This window comes from Diorhabda sublineata, chromosome 2 (assembly GCF_026230105.1).
Source record: "Diorhabda sublineata isolate icDioSubl1.1 chromosome 2, icDioSubl1.1, whole genome shotgun sequence".
In the NCBI taxonomy this organism is placed as follows: domain Eukaryota; kingdom Metazoa; phylum Arthropoda; class Insecta; order Coleoptera; family Chrysomelidae; genus Diorhabda; species Diorhabda sublineata.
This window is the reverse complement of record NC_079475.1, coordinates 7,671,948-7,694,678: the sequence shown is the minus strand read 5'-3', so window position 1 is coordinate 7,694,678 and position 22,731 is coordinate 7,671,948. Positions and strand designations below refer to the sequence as shown.

The 22,731-nt window shown below is 29.7% G+C and overlaps 1 protein-coding gene across 1 annotated transcript; it reads right to left on the bottom strand.

Moving 5' to 3' along the window:
- Positions 1-2,409: 2,409 nt before the first annotated feature.
- On the bottom strand, positions 2,410-22,546 carry LOC130452688 (5'-3' exoribonuclease 1). Its single transcript, XM_056792086.1, has 20 exons — positions 22,468-22,546; positions 22,072-22,381; positions 21,578-22,018; positions 20,611-20,775; positions 19,867-20,522; positions 18,639-18,831; positions 15,711-15,884; positions 15,337-15,627; positions 13,336-13,499; positions 13,114-13,242; positions 11,742-12,018; positions 11,537-11,684; positions 11,192-11,477; positions 9,092-9,281; positions 7,634-8,509; positions 6,683-6,835; positions 5,621-5,839; positions 4,749-4,838; positions 4,463-4,651; positions 2,410-2,621 (listed from the first exon to the last, which is right to left on the bottom strand). The coding sequence occupies exons 2-20, from the start codon at positions 22,144-22,146 to the stop codon at positions 2,550-2,552; spliced, it is 4,788 nt and encodes a 1,595-aa protein (XP_056648064.1). The 5' UTR covers positions 22,147-22,381; positions 22,468-22,546; the 3' UTR covers positions 2,410-2,549.
- Positions 22,547-22,731: the final 185 nt, after the last annotated feature.

Below are 22,731 nucleotides of genomic sequence, written 5' to 3'. Positions count from 1 at the left end.
CTGAAAAATCAAGTACATACAAACATCATACACATAGTATGTCCTAATAATCAACTAAATCTATTATTTCTTTATATATACTATACAGGGCATTCTTTATAAAAAAATATGTGAAGGCGCCAAAATGGGTAATATAAAAAAAGTAAATAATTTGGTATTGGTGCTAACTGTTAACGAATCAAAGACCCAAGTACTCAAATTGACCACCATTGGAAAGAACAAGACGAGATCTAGCGATAGGTGAAAAGTGCATCAAAGAGAGAACAAATTTTGACTAAAAAGTATAGGTTGCAAATAATCATCAGGTCAGCCAAAACGTGGCGAGGATACTTAGACCAAAGGAAGAAAAAAAACTTTTGTTTCAAGGTTTCAAACTGTATCCGATGTCCTTAAAAAGACCACTATGAAAGAAGCTGTTTTTTCATTGGCTGAAAACGAACCTAATGAAAAAATCTAGGTTTCCCTTGTGGCCTCTATACAGTCTATGACTATGAACCTGAAGATGAAATTCTTTTAGTTTTTTTTCTTTGATAGAAGCCTTTCTATATTGATGGCCTAAATAGAACTAAACTTCTTACTGATAATGAAATAATAAGACAAGTAACACGAGAATGTAAGGGCGAAAGTGAAGAAATGTCTCACGTTAAACCACTAGCACGCGTTTCCAATTCAAGCGCAGTGGTGTCTGCCGTGGGCTGATCAAGTGGATATATCTATACATCCCGACAGACCAAAATATTGGATTTCTTCAAAGAAGTTCAATAAATATATACAGATGAATATAAATTCAAAATTCCATTATACTATCAGTTTTATTTCATAAAAAATACTCTAAAGGATTCTCTGTGCTATAATCCGAACGGGGAGTTTGGATTAAAGAGGTCCTACTGTATGTTATCAACTATTCTGGATTGTTCTAAAATGTAATATAAGGACCTATGAAAATATTAGAGACAGAATCGGCGCACAAAAGGGAATAAAAAGGAGAAGTTGATATATGGAAATATAGAAAATGTCAAAATAAAGTTATAAAGTTTTGTTGATAAATAATAAAAAATTATATGAATAGAAAAAATTCCCATTTATGATATTTCGAGTTATTTTTCTACTTTTTAAATGTGTCTCCTTCAGATTTATATAGGGTGGTTAGTTTTTATCGCTTTGTATAGAGTCAGTTGTTGGGGCTAAATGGTAATTAACAAAATTAAAGTGACTCTTCAGAGTGGGATTTGTACCATAAAACGTGAAAATTAATTTTTTCACTGGATAATACATTTCATAAATATATACGATGAGTAGGAGTATGCTATGTTTGGAGGCATCCATTAATTATGTGAACTCAAAATGGGGGACGGGTTCAATGGAATCTCACTAAACCTCATTTAAACCGAGGGGAATTATCGAAAATTTCACATTAACTTCCAAAAATATTACAGATATTAAAGAAAAATTCATTTTTCGGCTAACCCAACCTAACCTAAAAATCATCAAATTTGAGACTAGTATGAACAAAGAAAAAAATTTGTTCGAGTATATCAAAGAATAGATAATAGTATCGATTATCAAATTCAGGATGAGTCGTCATTTTTAAAGATATAATTTTCATATTTTTAGTTCACTATAATTTGGAATAACAGTTGGTAAACACATTGTCTGCAAAAGAATTTATTTTAGTAGTTTCCCATTATGATGGGAAGTACACTTCCAGAAAGTTTCTATAGTTTAATAGAGAGTTATAATATCAATAAACTCAATATTTCTATCAAGCGTCAATTTGAATATTGATTTTTGAAATCGATGAATTTAATGTCTTTTAAAAGAAACAACGAAATTTAAAACGGCGCAATTCTCGACTAATCAGTTCCCAGACGATGGATACATAAGTATTCGAAAACTCGGAAATATATTAGAATTAGTATACTTTGGTGTTTAATTTTGTTACAATCCCACGCTATATATCTGTATCTTGAAACAAAAAGGGCCAATGCCTATTTTCGTCAAATGACAGGAAACCCATTTTAAATTTGATGAATTGGCCATTTTTGCATTTCCAGTAAATAACTTTGGCCGTGAAAAAATATTTGAGTTTCAATGATCTAATAATAAGAGGACTTTGGTCCTTTTAACAATTACTATATGTCGCATCCTGAATTCAATTGTGCATTTAACTCAAATTTTGAAATTTTAGACATTGGCCCTTTTTGTTCCAAGGTACAGATATAACATAATACTACAATACAACACTATATGTTAGTGTATTGTCATAGGAATGAATCAAGTTGCTGAACTAATTAGAATTTGGTTGAACATCCATTGTTAAATTCCATCAGTATAGAAAAGCAGAGTGTGGCAAGTATTTCAACAGTATAAAAACGTCTTAAGAGATCTATAAATGATAGTTTTTCAATTTATACTTCATGCAACCCCTAAATGTCAGTTTATTCTCTTTGTTAGAAACCATTTTGTCCTAGTTACATCTTCATTATTGTCAACTAAAAATATTATTTTGTCAGTTTGTAAAAATATACATCTTAATATATAAAAGAAATTTAGTTATTTTTTACAAAGTTTGCTGCTATTCTAGTTTTCCTTTCTTTTTTCGGACGATGTTCTGTGTGATTCTGAAAATAATAGAAAAAATATGTATAGTTTATATTTACTAAAAAATATTGATAAGATTAGATACAATATTTGTTTATTTGGAAACGATACACCCAAATATCTTCGAAATTAGAAACTACAAACAATTTAACACAGAAAAAGTCAATTTTAAACAAATCTAAATTGAAGAAAGTAATTTCATGTCCAATTTAAATAAGCCTATCTATTATCATATAAAATTTAGAAAAATTGAATGGTTACAAAATTAAATTGAGGAAAATTATTTTTAAGCCAATTGTCACTTAGTAATACCATTTTTTTACCAAATTGAAATAAGAATGCAAATTTTTGACCTAAATGAAATCAAAAAGACAATTTATGAACAATTTAAGTTCGGAAATGTCAATATTTGACCAAATTATTTTTAAAAAAGCTATTTGCGCCAAACAACCAACATTTGACAAAATTAAACTTAAAAAGCAATTTTTGGTCGAACCTAACTGAAAAAGCCGATAGACAAAACATTGGTTAAATTTAACTTGGGAAAACAATGTTTGCCAAACTAAATCGAGAAAAGCCAATTATTGTTAAAAAAATTACATAATTAAATTTAGAAAATTAATTTTATTAACCAAACTCAACTAAAAAAAGGAGAAATTACACCAAATTGAAGTTGGATAGGACATTTTTTGACATTTGACATTTTTGACTAAATTGAACTAAACTAAACCGAGAAAAGCCAATTAATGTTAAAATGACATAATTAAATTTGGAAAATTAATTTTGTAATCAATATAGATTGAAAAAATTAATATTCGATCAAATTAAACTTGGAATAATCATTTTTGTCAGATACTAAGCTGAGAAATTGGCTTTTTTTGACAAAATTACACAATATAATATGGACTATAATTTTTTCAACCCAAAACGACTTTTTTAGGCAAATTAAACTTATAAAAACGATTTTTGGCCAAAATAAATTGAAAAAAGTCAATTTTCACCAAAATTGAATGAGAAATTTGGAAAACTAATTTTATTAATCAAACTGAACTGAAAAGGAAACCGAAATTTGACAAAATTAATCGGAAAGAAGACATTTTTTGGCTAAATTAAACTTTTTGTCAAAATAAGCCAATCATTGATAAATGTACATAATAAAATATTGAAAATTATTTTTTTAACAAAACCCAAAGAAAAAAGAATATTTGATAGAATTAAGTTGATACATTTTTTGTTTATATAAAACTTAGAAAAACCATTATTGGCCAAACTAACCTAAGAAAAGTCAGTTATTGATAAAATTACACAAATCAAACTTTAATAATCATTTTAGCAAAACTAAACTGAGAAAAGCCAATTTTTGACTGAGTTATACAATATAATTTGGACTATGAATTGTTTTTCCAAAAACGTCGATTTAAACTTAGATAAGGCTTTTTCTGTTAAGTTAAACTTAGAAAAACCATTTTCATAATATAACAAATTGAGTAAATGTTTGACAGAATTAAACATTTTTTGGCTAATTTACAATTAGAAAAATCATTTTTGGCCAAACTAAACTTGGAAAAAAGAAATTATTAAAATGAACTTAGCCAGGACTTTTTTAATCAAATTAAACCATATTTCTGACAAAACCTCATGATTGAATTTGGAAAATGAATTTTTTATTGAAACTAAATTTAGAATAGCTAATTTTCAACAAAATTTAATTCTTCAAACTCAGTTTTTCAATTAGTTAAGCGAGGTCTTCTTAACCTTCCAAAATTTATTTATATGAAATCTGGTCTGTCTAATTACTTTTCTCACGTACCTGATCAGCCCTAATTTAATCATATAATCGTGTAAAACTAGATATATTTACCTTATTTTTTTCTTCTATATGCTTCACCTCTGCGGGTTCGTCTTGTACGTTTGTACTTGCTACTTGTTTAACGTTATCACCAAGTTTAGTATTGTTGGTTTTACTGATATGATTTTTTACAGCTTGCAATGGAACGAAAGAATTGTTCAAAACAGCAGTTGCATCATTTTTTATCGATTTTTTGGTTTTCTACAAAAAAAATATATCTATTATAAATTATCCACCCCTTCATTGTTATTATTTTTCATAACAAACGAATGGAGACTAGTTTTAGTGTGGTTACTACCTGTTTCCCGTTGTCAGTTTTGGAATTTACCCAATTCGTAGGAGGAGCTGGAAAATGATCGTGATTATTTTTCATCTCCATACCTTTTCCCTAAAAATAATGTCACTTTAATGTTACTACTTACGGTTTAATTAATTATTTATGTTAATCATAAGATATTGAAAAAAAATTTAACAAAATCAATATTGTAACAAATTAACAAAAAACAGACGAACTGATTTAGACATATTGTAAGAATGAAGACAGATATATGAACAATAAATTAAAAAACACCATTAAAATACGAAAAGGAGAATCAAGAAGGAAACTGGTGGTAAGTTTTGAGGAAGACAGTGAAAGAAATGCGTACAAGACACATCGTAACAATGAAGACAAATATATTAACAATAAAACTGAAAACGTTATTAAAATAAGATGAAGACCAAGAGAGAAATTGAAGGAAGTCTTTGAAGTGGACAGTGAATGAAGACAATGTTTTGACAAGAAACGTGAGTTATTCCAAGTGATAAATTAAAAAATATTTTTTATGATAAATGGAAAATGTGCAAAATATTTATCATCGATGCAATAGAATTTTCTCCACAGTAAAAATATAAAATTTTACGATTTTCTGGTCTTTCGAGTCGGATATGAATCAGCGACCTATTCAAGGCTCGTAAGACCAGTGTAATTGTGAGATATGGAGTATTGGTTATTAAACATTATGTAGGGTATGATTATATTTCAGAAATTCCAATTCTTTGTTTTGTCAGTTGTTAGAAAAGTAACTGTATTTATCCATCGTTCTCAATCTATTTAAACCAAACCTCTTTCAGCTTATCGTGAAAATATTAATACTTTATTTATTAGAGATGATGTTTATAAATACTTACTTTTTTTAAAAAATCCTTAAGAACAATAGCTGCTACATTTTCGCTAGCATCTTCTCTGGTTTTCTTTGGTTCGCTTACCAAAATTTTGCCATCATTTAAAGTGATTTGAGCTTGGATCATATTATGTTTGACGGGAAAATACTGATACCTAGGTAATCCTAATTGGTTCGATTGGTAGTACGTCAATAAACGAACACTAGCTGGAGTATTAGCAACTTGCTAAAAGTTCAACATATATAATAACATACAGTAATTTATATACAATGTGTGGGAAAAGTAATGAGACTAATTTTTCATGTTATCTTCTTCAAAGCAAGGTACTTGTGCAGCTTTATACCTGTGAGGTCGTTAATCCCACTTTTAGTAACAATGGAGAACTGGTATCGCTTTTAACAGTCGGTTACCGTCTTTTGAGTGTTCTCTCTCTCTCCTGAATTACGTTCTTTTAAAACATTTCTCAATTTCAGGGAAAGGAAAAAGTCACAAGACTCAAATCAGTTGAGGTATAACAGAAAACACATTATTTACAGTTTTACCTAGTGGAACAAAGCCTTTGTCCACCTTTCTCCTTTTTTTATCATACTCACAAAACAGTATTTATCACAACCTTATCAACAAGATAGGTTTTTTAATTGTCTTATTCAGTACGATTTTGGCACAAATGTCAAAATTTGATGTACAGTAGAAATGTTTAAAATGAACTGTTCATTCATCATCCTTATTCATCAACTATTTACACATTCGATGTTTTCGTCAGTTTTTTTTAATTGACGGTTTTTTGAACTTCTCGGCCTTTCAAAAATGATTTGTACCAGTAGAAAACTGTATGTTCGACAAGCAATTTTCCCTATTTAAACTTTTCAAAAGTAATACAGATTCCCCAAACACAAAAATTGTTTGCAAATAGTTACTCTAACATCATTTGCCCCATATAACACATAACTTCATTGATGGCATTGTCAACAATAATGTGTTGTATGAGTTAAAGGTTGAACTGAGAAATGTTGCCAGTCAAATTACTTTTATCACACATCTCGTATATAAAAATACATACAAACTTACCGCTAACATGTCAAAAGAAACATTCGCAGACTTTTCTTCATCATTAAAATTATTTGAAGCCACGTTTCCTTTATTGCCAACGGTCCTGACATTATCTTGGCTACCTATTTTTAATAAATTTTTCAAGAAATTTGTATCGACCGAAGGGTGGTCCTAGAAAAAATATTTAGTAAATAAATAAATTTTTAGAGGGGGGCAAAATGATTTATATCATTAAACAATATTCATGATATCAATGTAGGAAATATTAAATTATGTCGTTCCTTTTGAGCAGCATGCATAGATTCTGATCATCCATGTCTCTGTCTCATATGCTGTTTATTATATATTAACCAGTGCTTCACAGATTTGGTCTCACCTTGCACCTTGTGAAAATGTGCAGAGGTGTGTCAACAATACTTCCATTGCAGGTATAGAAAGTAGTTCTTACGGCCTCTATAATACATAGGCAAGCCTAACTATGCATGTGCATAGTCAAAGGGTCATTTTAGAAATAAGTTTCCAGTTTTTACCATACATTTTTCTGTACCTGCCTAATGACATGCTAGCTTTTTGTATGGTTTTTAATATGTGTATTCTCATGTAAACATATAATCAAAATGTACTATAAAGTAGCTTATTTCTTTGGTAAATACAATTTCTGTTATCCCAGTACTGGTTTTAGACATGTATACAAATAGTAATAATTAGACTCTCTGGTCCTTCGAGCCGGATAGGAACTAATGAAAGAAGGAAAGCCAGAAGGCAGTGTAATTATGAGTTTTCGTGTAGTGATAGTAAACGCTACCAAGATGAAATATCATATTTAGTATCCACATTATGTAAATACATTAAAGAGGTATAAATCTGATGTGACTAGTAGACTTTAGGCTTTCAAAAATTTGAAATGCTTTACTTGGTTTTTGATTCATCAGTTGTAAAACATAATAAAAAATTCTGAATTAATATTACCTGTTGCTTATGTTCTTTTTTAGATCCGAAAGCAGGCATAAAATCATTAGGGACTCTATTATTATTCTGTGGAAATCCTTTCTGTCGTTCATTTCTTTTGGGATACGGTTGGTTGCTATTTTCTTCGCTTTGGTTATTAGGAGGTGCTCGGAAATCTTCAGGTTTCATCAATTTTTGATAATTGCTTTTATTTTCTTCTGGTGATCCAGAATTTCCATGGGTGTTTAAAAAGCTGGAATCATTTTCTACATTTTTTTTGACTGTCTTTACATTTTTATTTTGTGACTGTTCGTTTTGTTTATGTTTGTTAAAAAATTCGGTAACATTAAAATTGTTACTATCATTTTCAGTCGCCACTGGTTTCTTTACCGCATTAATAGAATTAAAATGTGCAAATGCGGAATTCGACTGAACCTCGGGTTGATTCAATGGAGAAAAAAAGAAATTAGATTGTTGAAATTGTGGAGGAGTCCAAATTGTTTTTTCTTGCTTTTGGAAAGACGGTTGAGGTTTTATTAAATTGTTAAAGTAATTCGAGTTAGTGGTAGCTTCTGCTTTCGCTATTAATTCATCTGGTTTACCCGTTTTTTCTACCATCAATCTCTGTCCATAAGATAAATTTATAAAAGCGGTTTTAGGTAGCAAATAACCTCGACATTCTAAGCAATTCAACTTCAAACCGTCCCTAAACGGTTTGTCGAATATCACTTCATACATAGTATCTCTACTGTTGTTGGTGGAAGATGTTCTAATTGCAGTAACGGTACCTTTGTAACTAAAAGGTACTGTATAACCATATCGGACATTTACTATCCTATCCAGAATTCGAGTTTCGGTTTTCGGATCTGGTTCTAGGGTGCCATTTTGTATTTCTGACTGTAACATTACAGAAAAAAAATCAGTTTCCTCAATATAAAATTTAACTCACTGAAAGGAATACAGCTTGAATGGGATATTAGGATATAGATGGAAATACATATAATAACGTGAAATGATTCAGATGGTTAGGTTAGTATAGCCTTCTTTTTCTTGTAACTTGTCTTTTGCCTATATGATTATGCAGTTATTAGATATCTTGGAGTGTTCTAAAATGTCCTAGAACTGCTGAAGGACAAAAACATATTCCAGGTTTATTGGATTAGCTATAATACACTTTAGAAGGGATTTTGACTAAATAAAAAGACAAAAAGTTTAAACTGAAACTTAAAACTCAAAGAATGCAGAAAAAGCTTAGAGAACCATATGAAGGCGTAAAACAAGATGATCTAAATTTGAAGTATGCGTTGTTGATAGTAGGGCCACAAGACCTAAATAAAAAGGTGTCTTTAAAAGAAAATTAAGTTTTTAGTTCTTTTTATTATTTGGGGATCCATGTCAGTCAGTGGAATGAGAAAATTAAACTTGTAAAAGGAATTGTGTTGTGCGAAGAAGACTCTTATATATTGATAAATCACTTACTCTGTACAAAAAGTTTGGTCTAACTTGCATTGTAACTTTTTTAGTACTTCCGCTTTTAAAAGAATCCATCATTTTCTCCAATTCCTGCACAACCTCTGGTTCTAAATTAATACTGTTACATGTCTGTTTTTCAATAGAGTTTGTTGGTAGTGTTTTTAACCATTCCTGTAACTCTTTAAACCGTTCTTCACTATAAATAAAGAAAATTAATAATTACAACATAAATCCCTGGTACTCTTTGTAAAAAAATTAAGCTGTGGATATTAAAGATGCAATAAAAACGATAATAATTAATTAAAGGGAAAAGAATCAATTAAAAACGATATTGAAGAAGAATTGGAAACGCCAATAATTGACAAAAGAGAATAAGATTTACTTAAAAAGGCATTAAATTATAAATGGAAAGGAATATTAAATATTAAATGAAAGTAACAATAATTTAGAAAAAGAAAAAGCTAAAAATGATATCGAAAAAGAATTATCATCAAAAATAAGAAAAATTAACAGAAAAGGATATTAAAGATGCAACAGAAACACCAATAACTGACTAAAAGAAAAAAATGCACTAAAAATGATATTAAAGTAGATAAGACAATAATTGACAAGAGGGATTAGGATGAATAATAAAGGATATTATAGATTGAATGGGAATAAAAATAACTGACAAAAAAATTGGTATTGAAGAAGACAATAATTTACAAAATAGTTTAAATAAGCAAGGGTATTAAAGATGCATCAGAAACGACAGGAAATGAAAAAGAATAAAGTAAAGATGATATTGAAGAAAAAATGGAAACAATAATTATCAAGAGGGATTAGAAGGAAGAAAAAAAAATATGAATAAATTAAATTGAAAAGACAATACTAATAATATTGGATATGAAATGGTAAAACCAATAATTGACAAAGATTATATGACGAACTAAGAAGCGTGATATTACATTGAAGCCACAATTTACAAAATGGAATAACAAGAAACAAAATTAAATATCAATCAGAAATGAAAGTAAATCACAAAAAATAACAAGAATGCAAAGAAAGAAGAAGAAAAACAATAAAGGATAATAAAAATGTGAGGCAATGATAATAATTGACTAAAATGAAAATAAGGAACTCAAAGTGATATTGAAAAAGGAATAGAAATGACAATTATTGACAATAAAGAATGGGCAAAAAATAATATGAAAAATGCAACAGACATGACAATAATTGTCAAAGAGGGGTGTAATAAATAAAGGATATTAAATATGTATGAGAAATGACAATAATAAACAAAATGTAACAGAAAAATAAGGAAAGATATTAACAATGTAAGAAAATCGAAGAAGAAATGAAAAAGAGAATAATTGACGCAAGAGAATACAGTGGACAAGAAAGAATATTAAAAATACAACATAAATGATGATAATTGACTAAAATGAAAAGAATGAACTCAAAATGATATTAAAGAAGGAATAGAAAAGACAATTATTTATTAAAAGTTAAAGAATGTAATAAAAATTATGTTGAAAGAGTGGAAAAGACAGTAATTGACAAGAGGGAATAGAATGAACAAGAAATTATATTAAAGGTTGAATAGAAGTCACAACAATTGAAAAAACAAAAAGGATGACATTGAAGATGAAAGGAAAACACCAATAACTGACAAAGAAAACATAATGAACTTAGAAGAATAATATTAAATTGGAAAAACAATTTACAAAATAGAATAAACATAAAAGACATTACAAATGTATTAGAAATGACAGTAACTGACAAAAGGAAATAATAAAATAAAAAAGGATATTAAATATGTGAAGAAATGATAATAATTGACCAAAAAAAAGAATGTACTAGAAATAATACTAGAAATGAAATGAAGAGACAAAGAAAATATAAGAACATAGAAGGGTGTTGATATTAAATTAAAATCGCCATTTACAGAATGGAAAAAGCAAGAAAGGATATTGAAGATGTAGTAGAAATGAGAAGAGAAAGAATGTACTAAAAATGATATTATCGAAGAAATGGAAATGACACTAATTGACATATGGAAAATTAATGTAGTAGAGAAAATTAAATGAAATAATTATAACATAATAATGGGAAAATATATCTCACCAATTTTTCACAAAAATGGATTCGATCCTAATATCATCATTGTTCATATTTTTACTTAGACATTCCAAAACTTCTGGAAACATATCAATGTAACTCATAACCAGTTCTGCCGCTTTATCTGTATAATACCAATAATTATTCACTTTCTTCGTGTATCCAGGGGTTTCTTTGTTCTTCTTATTCAATTTCAAATCCAGACCGATATTTACCCTCCTAGTTTCAGAACCAGATAACGGTTTGACAAATATAGAACCGGTTATTTTGGAAAATAAAATATTTGATATACCTAAAATAACGAATTAATAATTATAAAAATTGGAAAAAAAACTATATAAATATATTTACATAAAGGATTAGCAACTTGATGTGCTGGTTTATATCTTTTTACCATGGTATCGTGCATCTCTTTTATTTTACTTAAATCGGGTTCCTCTAATACAGATACAGATATTTTTATCCTGGCCGTCGTTGTAACTTGTGACGAATCTAATATCTAAAATATTTGGTGTTACGTAAAACAATTTAAGATTAAGATCAATTTGTAACTCACCTCACCCTGGGAACCGTAATAAGGATTTGTAAGCGTGAAACAAATACTGTTTTTCGGAAATATATTCTCCACATCTTTAGTTACGTTATTTAGAGGATCGTGGAAACTTATATTGTAAACAATTGTTTGTAGAGGATGAGCAGAAATATTTGATGCAAACTGTTTTTCCAAATTCAATTTTCCGTTTGATTTAACGGTAAATTTTCGTCCGATCAGCTGTTTTACGTATACTAATACTTTTGTGTCGCCCAAATTGATTCCCATTCGTGATTTTTGTCTACAATTCATTGAAAAATTTTTACAACGTTCTTGTAGTTTGAAACATAACAATTAGATGGAATGTCTTCAGCTAACTAATGTTTAATTAATAAAAAGTAATAAAAGGGGAAATAAAAGGGTTGTATCACAAAAAATACTATTTTTAGCTTATATTTCAATTAATTTTAGATGCTATACTATCTAAATAAACTATATAAATTATTTTTAAAATTTAATAGAACAATAACAAGAAATAATATTAGAAATAACAAGATGCATACTGTTTGTTTATAATTTAATTTTTTGATCATTGTAAAATTGCTGACAGCAAACTGGCTGTGATCTAGTTTGAGCAATCAGAACACCACAAACTTGCTAACTTATCAATTTGCTCCTCCTATAGTGTGTTTTTAAAATGGAAGGATCATAAACCTAATTTAAACCACTAAAAATCTAAATAAATTGATCGCTAATACACTAGATCGTTTCAGGGGAGAATGAGAAACATTGTTAGTACTAAACTTATTTTAAAATTATTCCTGGTAAGAGCTGTTTTTGTTGTGGTCAAATCACTCTTCCTTTAGTCTATTTGTAAAGCAGGAGGACCTTAAATATGATATAAACCACTAAAAAAGTAAATAGCTAATACACTAGATCGTTTCAGGGGAGATTGAGAAACATTATTAGTACTAAAATTATTCCTGACAAGAACTGTTTTTGTTGTTGTAAAATTCACATAACTTTGTCGTTACTCTGATGCAACCTGAGGATTTTTTGATTTAAAAAATGTAGCTACTTCTAGATTAAGTACAACAAAACTTCAGATTTCCACAATCCAATGGATTCAGATCTCAGCGAAAACCCAGAAGTTGCTTGTAGCACGTTTCTTCAGAAATACCACAAAATATTTTAAATTACAAAATCTATTTCTAACGAAGGTTAAACATTATAAACTAAAATCAGGTGGTAATAGCTATTGGAAAACAAAGTAACAAAAATATCAGGTCAAACAATTTTAGAATATGAATAAACTACGTTTTTTCACAAAATTATATTTCTGGCACTTGGCACAGTTTTCATTATAAGTCTTCAAATATCATCACGAAACACTTACTCTTGAGAAATTCCATTTATAGTCATTTGAAACTGTTTTCTATCCGATTCGGTTAGGTCAACAGTATTGTACTGATTTGGTCCTCCCATACTTATAAACTTTATGTTATAATTCGATATCGCCACAACTCTAAAATATATTTTAAGTCATTTATTATTCAAACTGTAGTACAATATTTGAAAAAAAATGTATTTTAAATGAAAGTACGTTCCTACAGCTTACTTTGCTTCAATCAGATGTGGCCAACCGACGAAAATATTGGTACCTAAAAGATCCACAGGAATCATATCTCCAGTAAACTTAGCATCAGGTACTAGGTAAATGATCATACTTTCATTCCGACTCGGTTGTTCAAAAACTTTAACGTGAGCCTTCTGTAATTCCCCCTTAGAAAAAATATTTTTTTTAATTACATTATAGTACTAATTTGGAATTTAAGGAACAGTTGGTGATATTTATACTTAAACTTTATAAATATAATTAAGAAAAAGAACCACTGAAAAATAAGATTGGATAAATCGAATAAAGGAACTGGGGAAGATTGCAAATATACAAGAAATTGGTATAAGAGGTACCAGAACCTTCATCCGACACCTGAAAAGTTAAAAGGAGAAGAGAAGATGTGAATTATATTAAATGGTTAACCACAAAGTGAATATACTACTCAATTACACAATTAATTTACCGTCCCGAGCTAAATCAGATGTAGATGTAGATGTAGACATAGTATTAGTATTGTATCATTAAAGTGATGACGAATTTTATTTTTCGAAAGCTTTCCGGACAGCTATTTTTCAAAAGTGAGAACTTGATGTGTAAATTCTATAACACACCTGCTGCACCACCATTTCCATTTACTGAAAACCTGAAGGTGAATTTTGATGTGGAAGGCCATGAAAATATACTACAATGTACAAAAAAATTTTTTGTTGAACAATTTAGTTACAGAATCTGATACGCAAACAAATTTAAACGAACTAAGGGTGTTTCTCACCCTTATAAATTGACGTGGTATAGTGAACCAAAAATCCTTTGTTTTCAACACCAATTTTTCCCCAATACATAACAGACAATAGATTTGCAAGTTCTAAAACGTTTTTTCCACATTTCGAATAAAGAAGAATTTGATGCAGACACACATCCTGCTCCAAAACAAAATTTAGCTTATCTATAAGGATTTGGTTACGGAGTTTGAAAATCTATGCACTCCTGAGCAAAAAGTAACAATCGATAACTTGTTATAGGAAGAACGATTGGGTTGGATCCAATATATACCCCTCAAGAGGGCCAGATTTGGGATAAAAACTTAGTCGCTCAGTGAATCCAAAAGTGGATATATTTGGAACTTCATAGTTCATACTAGCAAGAATACTTAGATTGATCGGGAATTTCAACAACTTCCAGTTTCGTCCAGGTTGTAATGACTCATATGAGACCTCTTTCGAATAAAGGGTACTGTCTCCGCAACTGGATCTATTTACTGTTACTGTTTATGGAACATTGAGAGCGGCAAAAAAGAAGTTCCTAAAGAGCTGAAAAATAAAAACCTGAATAAAGATGAAATTATATTATACCCAAGAGTCAAAGTGGCAGTCCTCAAGTGTTAGGATAAGAAGAATGTTGTTTTGATTTCTGCAGTACATTCCATGGCAACACAAAAGTTTTAGGAGTGAAGAAGAAGGAAATCAAAGACCTATCCTAATGATTTATTATAACGATATGATGAGAGATGCTGATCAGTTGGAGCAACATCTTTCTGATTATGTAATTCCGAGAAATAGAAGGAAATATTAAAAAAAAATTTTTTTCAATTATTTAACTTTGCTCTATGGAATTCGTTCATATTATATCAAAAAACAGGTGGACGAAAATCAGCACTGGACTGTTGGTCGGATCTGGTAAAACAAATGGTGGAGAAGTACCTTGAAGGGCCTGTAAAGGTAACAGCAATGCCTTTGTCCGCTTATCATTTCCTAAAAGAAGTATGAAAGGAGAAAAAGTGTCAAAAATCATTGTTCGGAAAACTTATCGGAGCAAGCATTTAGATTATTTGATTAAATATTATATGCAATGTTATTTATACCGTCAAGTTAACTCGGTTCTTTTTTATTTTTTTAATAAAAATAATTGAGCTTTGAGATATTATCTAGCTGGTCATGTCGTGAAAATTTTGACCCTATTGGGGATAATATCTGGTGCCTTAAGCGGTCAATGATGTCTTACCCGATAATGCAAATGCTTCATTGTCGGAAATCCAGGATAGTAAACATTCATATGCGCTCCTGGATAAGCCCCTTTTACTAATTCTTCTTTGGAAATTAAAATGTCATCATATTTTAATGTTTTAACTTCCGTATGATTCTGTGCTACTTCTGGAAAGTAACATGGTGCCGGATAAGGTCCGTTGTTTTTTGGTGTATAAGTGTAAATTAACATCGGACCATGGGTATTTCGTTTTCTTTCTTCCGTTGTTAATTTATCGTTATAATATTGCATAGCTTCTAAAAGGCGTTTCTAAAAATAGAAATTTACACTGTGGATTTTAGTTCAATAGGAAAAAGAAAAAAATGAAAAAAAAACTCTAGAGAAATACTAACTTCATCAATGAAAGGTATCTTTACGACGGCTTCCCAAGCTTGCTTCTTCCCATTAAGGTCCGTTTCGAATTTTTCAGGATAATAATCGATAATCAAAGAATTTTCTGCAGTCATCAAGTCATGGTAACATTCTGGTAGTAGTTGTTTACTAGCGGCTGGTAAAACCGCCAAGAGCTGGAAGATATTTGATATAGATAAAATTAAAACAAAAATAAGAATAATTCACTTGTGTATTGTTTGAAACTCTGTAAAAGGATTTAAGATAAAGTATCGTGCTAGAAGATTAAAACAAGGAGATTCCCTATCAACGGTACTATTTAATCTAGCTTTGGAAGACTTAATAAGAAGATTCAGTATCATCAGAAAGAGCATGATATTTAATAAGTCATCAATGCTTAGCTTAAGATGTGACATTGATAGCAAAAAACAAAAGAACACTTGAAACCAAACAAAAACAGAAATAACAACAACAGAAGAGGTAGGGAATAATGATAAAACAGTTTATGGAAATAAAGAATAAATGTACAAGCAAGACAAAAAATAATTTCAAAGTACTGAAACATGATAGGACGTTAATAGAATTAGAGGAAGTAGAAAATTTCATGTATTTGGATGTACTACTAGATAATAGATGCCAAGAAGAAAAGGAAATCGAACTAAGAATTGCCAAAAGTAACAGCTGTGTAGGCAGCCTTAGAAGAATATCAACATCGAAAGAGTTCGAATTTATAAGACAATTTGGAGACCCACCATGACATATAACTATGAAACTTGGATAATGACGAATAAAACTAAACAGAAATTGAGAATCTGGGAGAGAAAAATACTAAGAAGAGTTATTGGAGGAAAGCAGAGTTAGGATGGGAGAGAACATCAAACCATGAAATTAACACACAGAAGAAGATTACAATAGCAAGGTCACTTAGAAAAAATAGATGAAGACAGACTCTTGAAACGAGTTGCATGGAAGATACCAGAGGGCAAGAGGAAAAGAAGTAGACCAAAAAAACGGTTGAGGGAAGTAGTGGAAGAGGACCTTAGAGAGAAAAGCATCCAAAGCTGGAGAGGAAAAGCAAGGGACCAAAAGAAGTGCTAGAAGTTAACTTCATGTTTTGTAAGTTACAATTAATTGTTTGCAAGTAAAGACTACCTAATTATCCAGTAAAATAGTCCGGTCAAATTAGACCAAAAAATAAGAGTGAAGCTGCATAAATTCCCACCAAGCTGAAACTGATTAAAATTTTTTGAATTATAATTAAAAATGAAATTTGAAAGTTCCCCGTTATTCCCGAGTATGGAAAATTTTTATTCAAGGTGAAGGGTCAAAAAATGAGATTTTCAGCAAAGCGATAAGTTTTAGCATAAAAATACCTTATTCAAAAAACGTTTTAATATTTTTTTTCTATCAGCCACCGTTTCTGAGATATAAAGAGTCAAAAAGTTGTAATTGTCATATAATGCACACGTTTCCAAGCTACCTATTCCACGGATCTGTTGTGATCATGGTTAATTTGAAACTCTAATACTCTAATACCGTGTATGTGTATAGAAGTTTCAACTGTTTGGAATTTTTCTTTATTTGTTACTTTGTTACTTTTTTCCGTCATTATATATGCAGTATAGAACTATTTGAATTTTTGAGGTTAGGTGTCATTTTTGTGGCTATTCATTATTTTAGATCTTACTCTTTGATTTCAATTCTTACTCTTCGGTTCACGCAGAGATGAAAAGACAACAGCAAGCAGAGCGACAAAGTGTTTTGAGAGCAGCTGAAACTCCTCTTCAGGTACTAGTTCGTTCAGAAAGGCAAGCTACGCTGCAAGAAGCTAGAAGAGCGATAGAAACGCTAGAGCAATCGCAAAAGATAAGAATTCAATGGTACTAGGTTTCAATATGATCTTTCAATTTAATAACATAATCATCCTGAATGAATAAAAAATGTCACTAATGCGATGCTTTCAAATGGAAAGATGAAACAGTTGGAATGAGCTGTTCCAGTGGTAAAGTTTCACTTCCATTGCTTGGTGAACCAGAAGAGCTTTTAAAAAATGTATTGTTAATTTGTACAGACGAGTCAAAGTAATTTTTAAGCAAAATAAGAAATTATAACTCTTGTTTTCAATCATATTGATTTTTTTATATTCATTGTAGATTGTTTATAATTTGTAAATTGTTATTCAAATGTTAAGAAAATAAAATTAGCTATGAAAATGTGTTTGTAAGAGACAATCCCTTATGATAAAGTTTCTAAGTCATAGATAGTTAATAATTCGAAGAGTTTTTAATTTTCCTATGTTTAAGAAAGTTTGAATTACTTTTGATAGATGGCGTAGCTACGCCGTGTGTATTAATGCTTAAGTCAACACCACTTAAGCCTCTTATTTTCAAACAAGCATCAGTAACATATTGATATTAGGTGAGGGGGAGATTTTTTTTATTCAAAAATTAAAACTGAAATATTAATCACAACACATAATTTTTACATTCTCAAATTTAAAGCATGTTAACTTGTTGGGGACAGATAGTTGGAAATGTATATACTCTATATTATAATGATTACAACTTTTTCAGTCGCTATATCTCAGAAACGGTGGCTTGTAGGAACAAACTTAATTTTTCCTTTTTTGTAGATAATTTTATGATCTACAATTTTTGTATAAGGTATTTTTATGATAAAACTTACGGTTTTGCTGAAAAAACTTATTTTTTTCTCCTTTGACCTTGAATAAAAATTTTTTCATACACTTTCAAATTTTATTTTTAATGATATTATAAACAGTTTTACCGATTTTCAGCTTGTAACATCATGTATCATCTAATATCTAGATTCACTGGACTAAAAATCAAGAATTAGTAGATAAAGTAAAGTGATCTTTTCACATAAAATTTTTTTTCTTTAAATAAAGTTATTGTGTTAACTGTGTTTACCTGTTCGTATGCTTGAAATGGTTTTCCCATATCGAATTCTATTTTTAAATCAATGAAATTTTTTATATCTGAAATGTAAGGTGCATAATGGTGAGGATAATACCAAGACCAGGAACAACAACCATTATAATAATAATTCAAATTCCACTGGATTGCCCGTACATATCCTTCAGCTTGATCCTTCAATACTTCCCTATAAAAAATGTATATGTTGTTAAGAAATAAATTTTGATATGAATTTATGAATCCTGTTTTTCCTCGTGCAAAAAAATCTTTTACTGCCCTGTATTGTAATGCTATCAGATCATTACAAATCGTTATCTACTAGTTTGACCTAAAATGTTTCATATGTATACATCCTTTGCAATGAATCAACATGTAACATAAAACACATAAAACTAGTTAGACTCAATATTTAACACTAGTTTTTGATATCTATGTGTATGGAAAGTAAAGCCTGAGTCTACCTTCAGGTAGGTCTTCAGTATTTTCAGATTGGAGAAAGATCTCTTCACGTTGGTAACAGAAACGGGAAGAACTGCTAGAATTTCCAAGAGTACAAAAATATATTAGGAGAGAAAATCTGTTTGCAAAAGAGTCAACAGCAGTTTTTCGTAAGATTTTTTCTTGGCTTTATTTTTCTTTCCACAGTATAAAATCATTCTTAATATGACGAATTTTTTTCATAAAATTTTACAGCAGTTTCCAATGAACGAAAATAAGTTTTTTTAGTTCAAAACTGTAGAAGTAGACTTTGTAACAGCCCAACTGTTTCCTTGTGTGATTCAAAGCCCTCTGTCAAGACAAACTCGTGGAATATATTTTTTAACCTCAAATTCTATAAACAGGGTCTTTGGGTCGCAGTCGAAATTTTTTCATAAAAAGTGTCTGCACACCATCAGGGCTTTCAGATCAACAAGATAGTTTCACATAAATTTTTTTTTATTAGTAAGAGTAACGTGTTTTAACAAAACTAGATAGATTCTTCTTCTTAATTTAAAGAATATTTTGGAGAGTCCTTAAGTGTTCTAAATAAGTTACTTGAATATTTTAGGACATGACTATGAAGTCAATGCACGATTGGAAGGTGGAAAAAGTCAATTTTTTTCTTGTTTTAATAAAATTCAGAATGGATTAGGAGTAATTAATCTATAATATACAATTTTTGGGGTCTAAGAGTGGATTTAAAATAATTTGAAATTTTATTATTAAAACTTGGCATACTTACGGGGTAACATCCATATATTCCATTTTAGACTTGTAATAGTCTTTTTTAAAATTAGCAAAATCATCATCACTAGTATAATCATCGTCATCATCAATACATAGATCATCTGCAGATTTCAAAAGATTAATTAAACCACCATCTTTAGGAACTGATGTTTCAGGTTCAAGTGATTCGAAAACAACATTATCGTCTTCTGCTTCCCACTCATCTAATTCTCTTGTCAATTCATTTCTATGTCCTCTCTTTGATTCTAAATATAATATATCATCTTTCACTTGTTCATAATAATCTACATCCTGTACACTAAGTTTGTCTAAAAAAGCTGCGAATCGTTTTAAATTCAAAGTTCCACTTTCGTTGATATAACCATCTAAGGTAGGTAAAACTTCCATGTACGTCCTGTATAATATAGGTAAAGCTCCTTCCGATATATGTAGATTTGGTAGATGAGGAATGAAATCATTTCCTACCAAGAAACCCATAAGGACCCAGTCATCTATAATTTTTTCCAAATCATAATCGAATCCTCTCAAATTGTATCTTATTGGAGCAAACTCTAATTCTAAATATTCCCTTAGAAGAGATAAGTGTAATAAAAAAAATGTTATCTCTTCAGGTACCTTTATATGTTTAGTAGATTTCTTTCCAAACTTTACCTAAAACAAAAATATAATAAATTTAAAATATATTCGACAGCTTTACAAAATAATAATCATCACATAAATTGTAATATCAATATCTTACCTCCTCTCTCAATAAACTGAAATGTGGTTCATGTGTGCACAAACCCAACATAATTAAATCAGCATCGAGACCATAAAGACAGTGCCTAGTATTTGGATTATAACCAGGTTGTGCTCTCATATATCTAATATAATCCATTATTTTATGTTCTCCTTCGCCCGGTGTCTAAAAATTTACAATATTTCAATGTATGTTAGAACTATACATCTAAATTATCCATTATAGGGTTCTTTCAACAAAAATTCCAGGACATTTACAGGATAAAATCATGATTTCTAAGACACTTTCAAACCAATGAAAATTTCAAGTTATTATATCAAATATTTAAAATTAGTTCATTAGGCTAAATATACAAAGAATGTACAGAAAATTAGATCAATAATATATTATTAAACAAGATTCGTCAATAAGTATCATTAAGTGTTTGTTTGACACTAGTTCAATATTTTCTCAGAAATATATAAATGCTCCACATTTTTGTATTTTGGGCATTTGTCAAGAAATTTTTGAAGTGCATAACTTATAAATGATTAGACATTTTACGTCACTAGGCTGCAGTAGTTTGCTGGCAGTTCAACTGATCGCAGCTCCTTAAGATGCCAGCTTCTTATGTAAGAAACAACCAATTAGGTATAGTAGAACACCCCAAAAACCATATATTGAAAGCCTCACACAATGTATTAATTTGTATTTAGTGCGCATTTGCTTTAGCCCAATTGTAAGATTCAATTATAATTTAAAAATATGTATCCAAAGATAAAAAAAATGGTTACTGTTGCTTCAAAATATTAACAACATAGAAACTATTTCCTGAAAAAATATCTAATTGATGCAATTTTGTGAAATTCTTAGAAATGGGAATATTTTTAAAAACCTATTGTTTAGATACTAGGATACTATACCATTGGTGGAGGATTGTTCATTAGCTAGAATATTTTGGAATTAATGTAAAAATTAAGAAACTTACTTCATGACCAGATAATATAACTTTACATTTTTGCCATAGAGGATCATTTGAAATCTTGTCAACAACAAAGTACTTTAGTTGTTCATGTAATTTAGCCATAAATACAGTGCCAGGAGTTATGCAGTTGGAATCAAATCTAGCCTCTGTTGGAAGTGTTTCACCTTTCTTCAACACCTCGGCTTCTGCTTTAGCAGCATCTGCTGCTGACCTAAATCTTCGCCCTCTTTGTTGATTCATTTTAGCTCTTGGAGCGACCCCGTCAACTGCCATGAAAAACAATTTCTGTGGTTTTATCATACGGAACAATACTTCAATATAATGGAATATATCTTGAAATATTTTTTCTTCTGTAATACGAAAATGTGGATCTTCGTCATTAGGATGTGAGCAATTGTGAATTATTCCATTCATGTCCAAATACAAATTATCAAATTCAGGTATCTATAAAAAAATATGTTAGAAAATTTAATAAGCATTTTAATTACGAAATTTACCTGATAGTCTTTTATTAGTTCACTTAAACATGGATATCGTTCACTAATATAACGATAGAATTTCGGTACCCCCATTTTAGTTTGTTTCTAATATTTTTAAACAACAATAAACTCCACAAATAAAAAAAATTCTCTTTAATAAAAATAACGGCTTACTGTACTTACAACTTGTCGCTATGAACTGTCAAAATATGCCCTTTTGTAGTTCAAAAACTGTACACAAACATTCGTGACATAATTTGTATTTTTTTTTTCAATATTTTCCCGATATTATGTATTACCAAGTTATTTACAAAAGCCTGTAATTCAGCTGCAACAAAAGTCTCTGTTACTACGCTTGTAAATTTAATCTTATAATCGAAGGCACTAAAAAATAGCGAATATTTAGATATAAACCTGGGTGAATAATTATCTAGTTTCAGGTGAAAGTATGAAGAAAAATGTGATAACCGATGTGAAGATAGCTTCCAGATATGGTTGTCCACTTTTTCGAAGCTATCAAATCATCAAATATGACATCCAAGGATGCCAGATGTTCAAAAACTAAAATCGTTGGAAACCGTGAAATTTCCGAATAAAGCTCCTGGAAAAGAATAAAAGTAGGAAATACAAATAAATATGAAAAATAAAATACCTAATAAAGAAATGGGAATATGAATA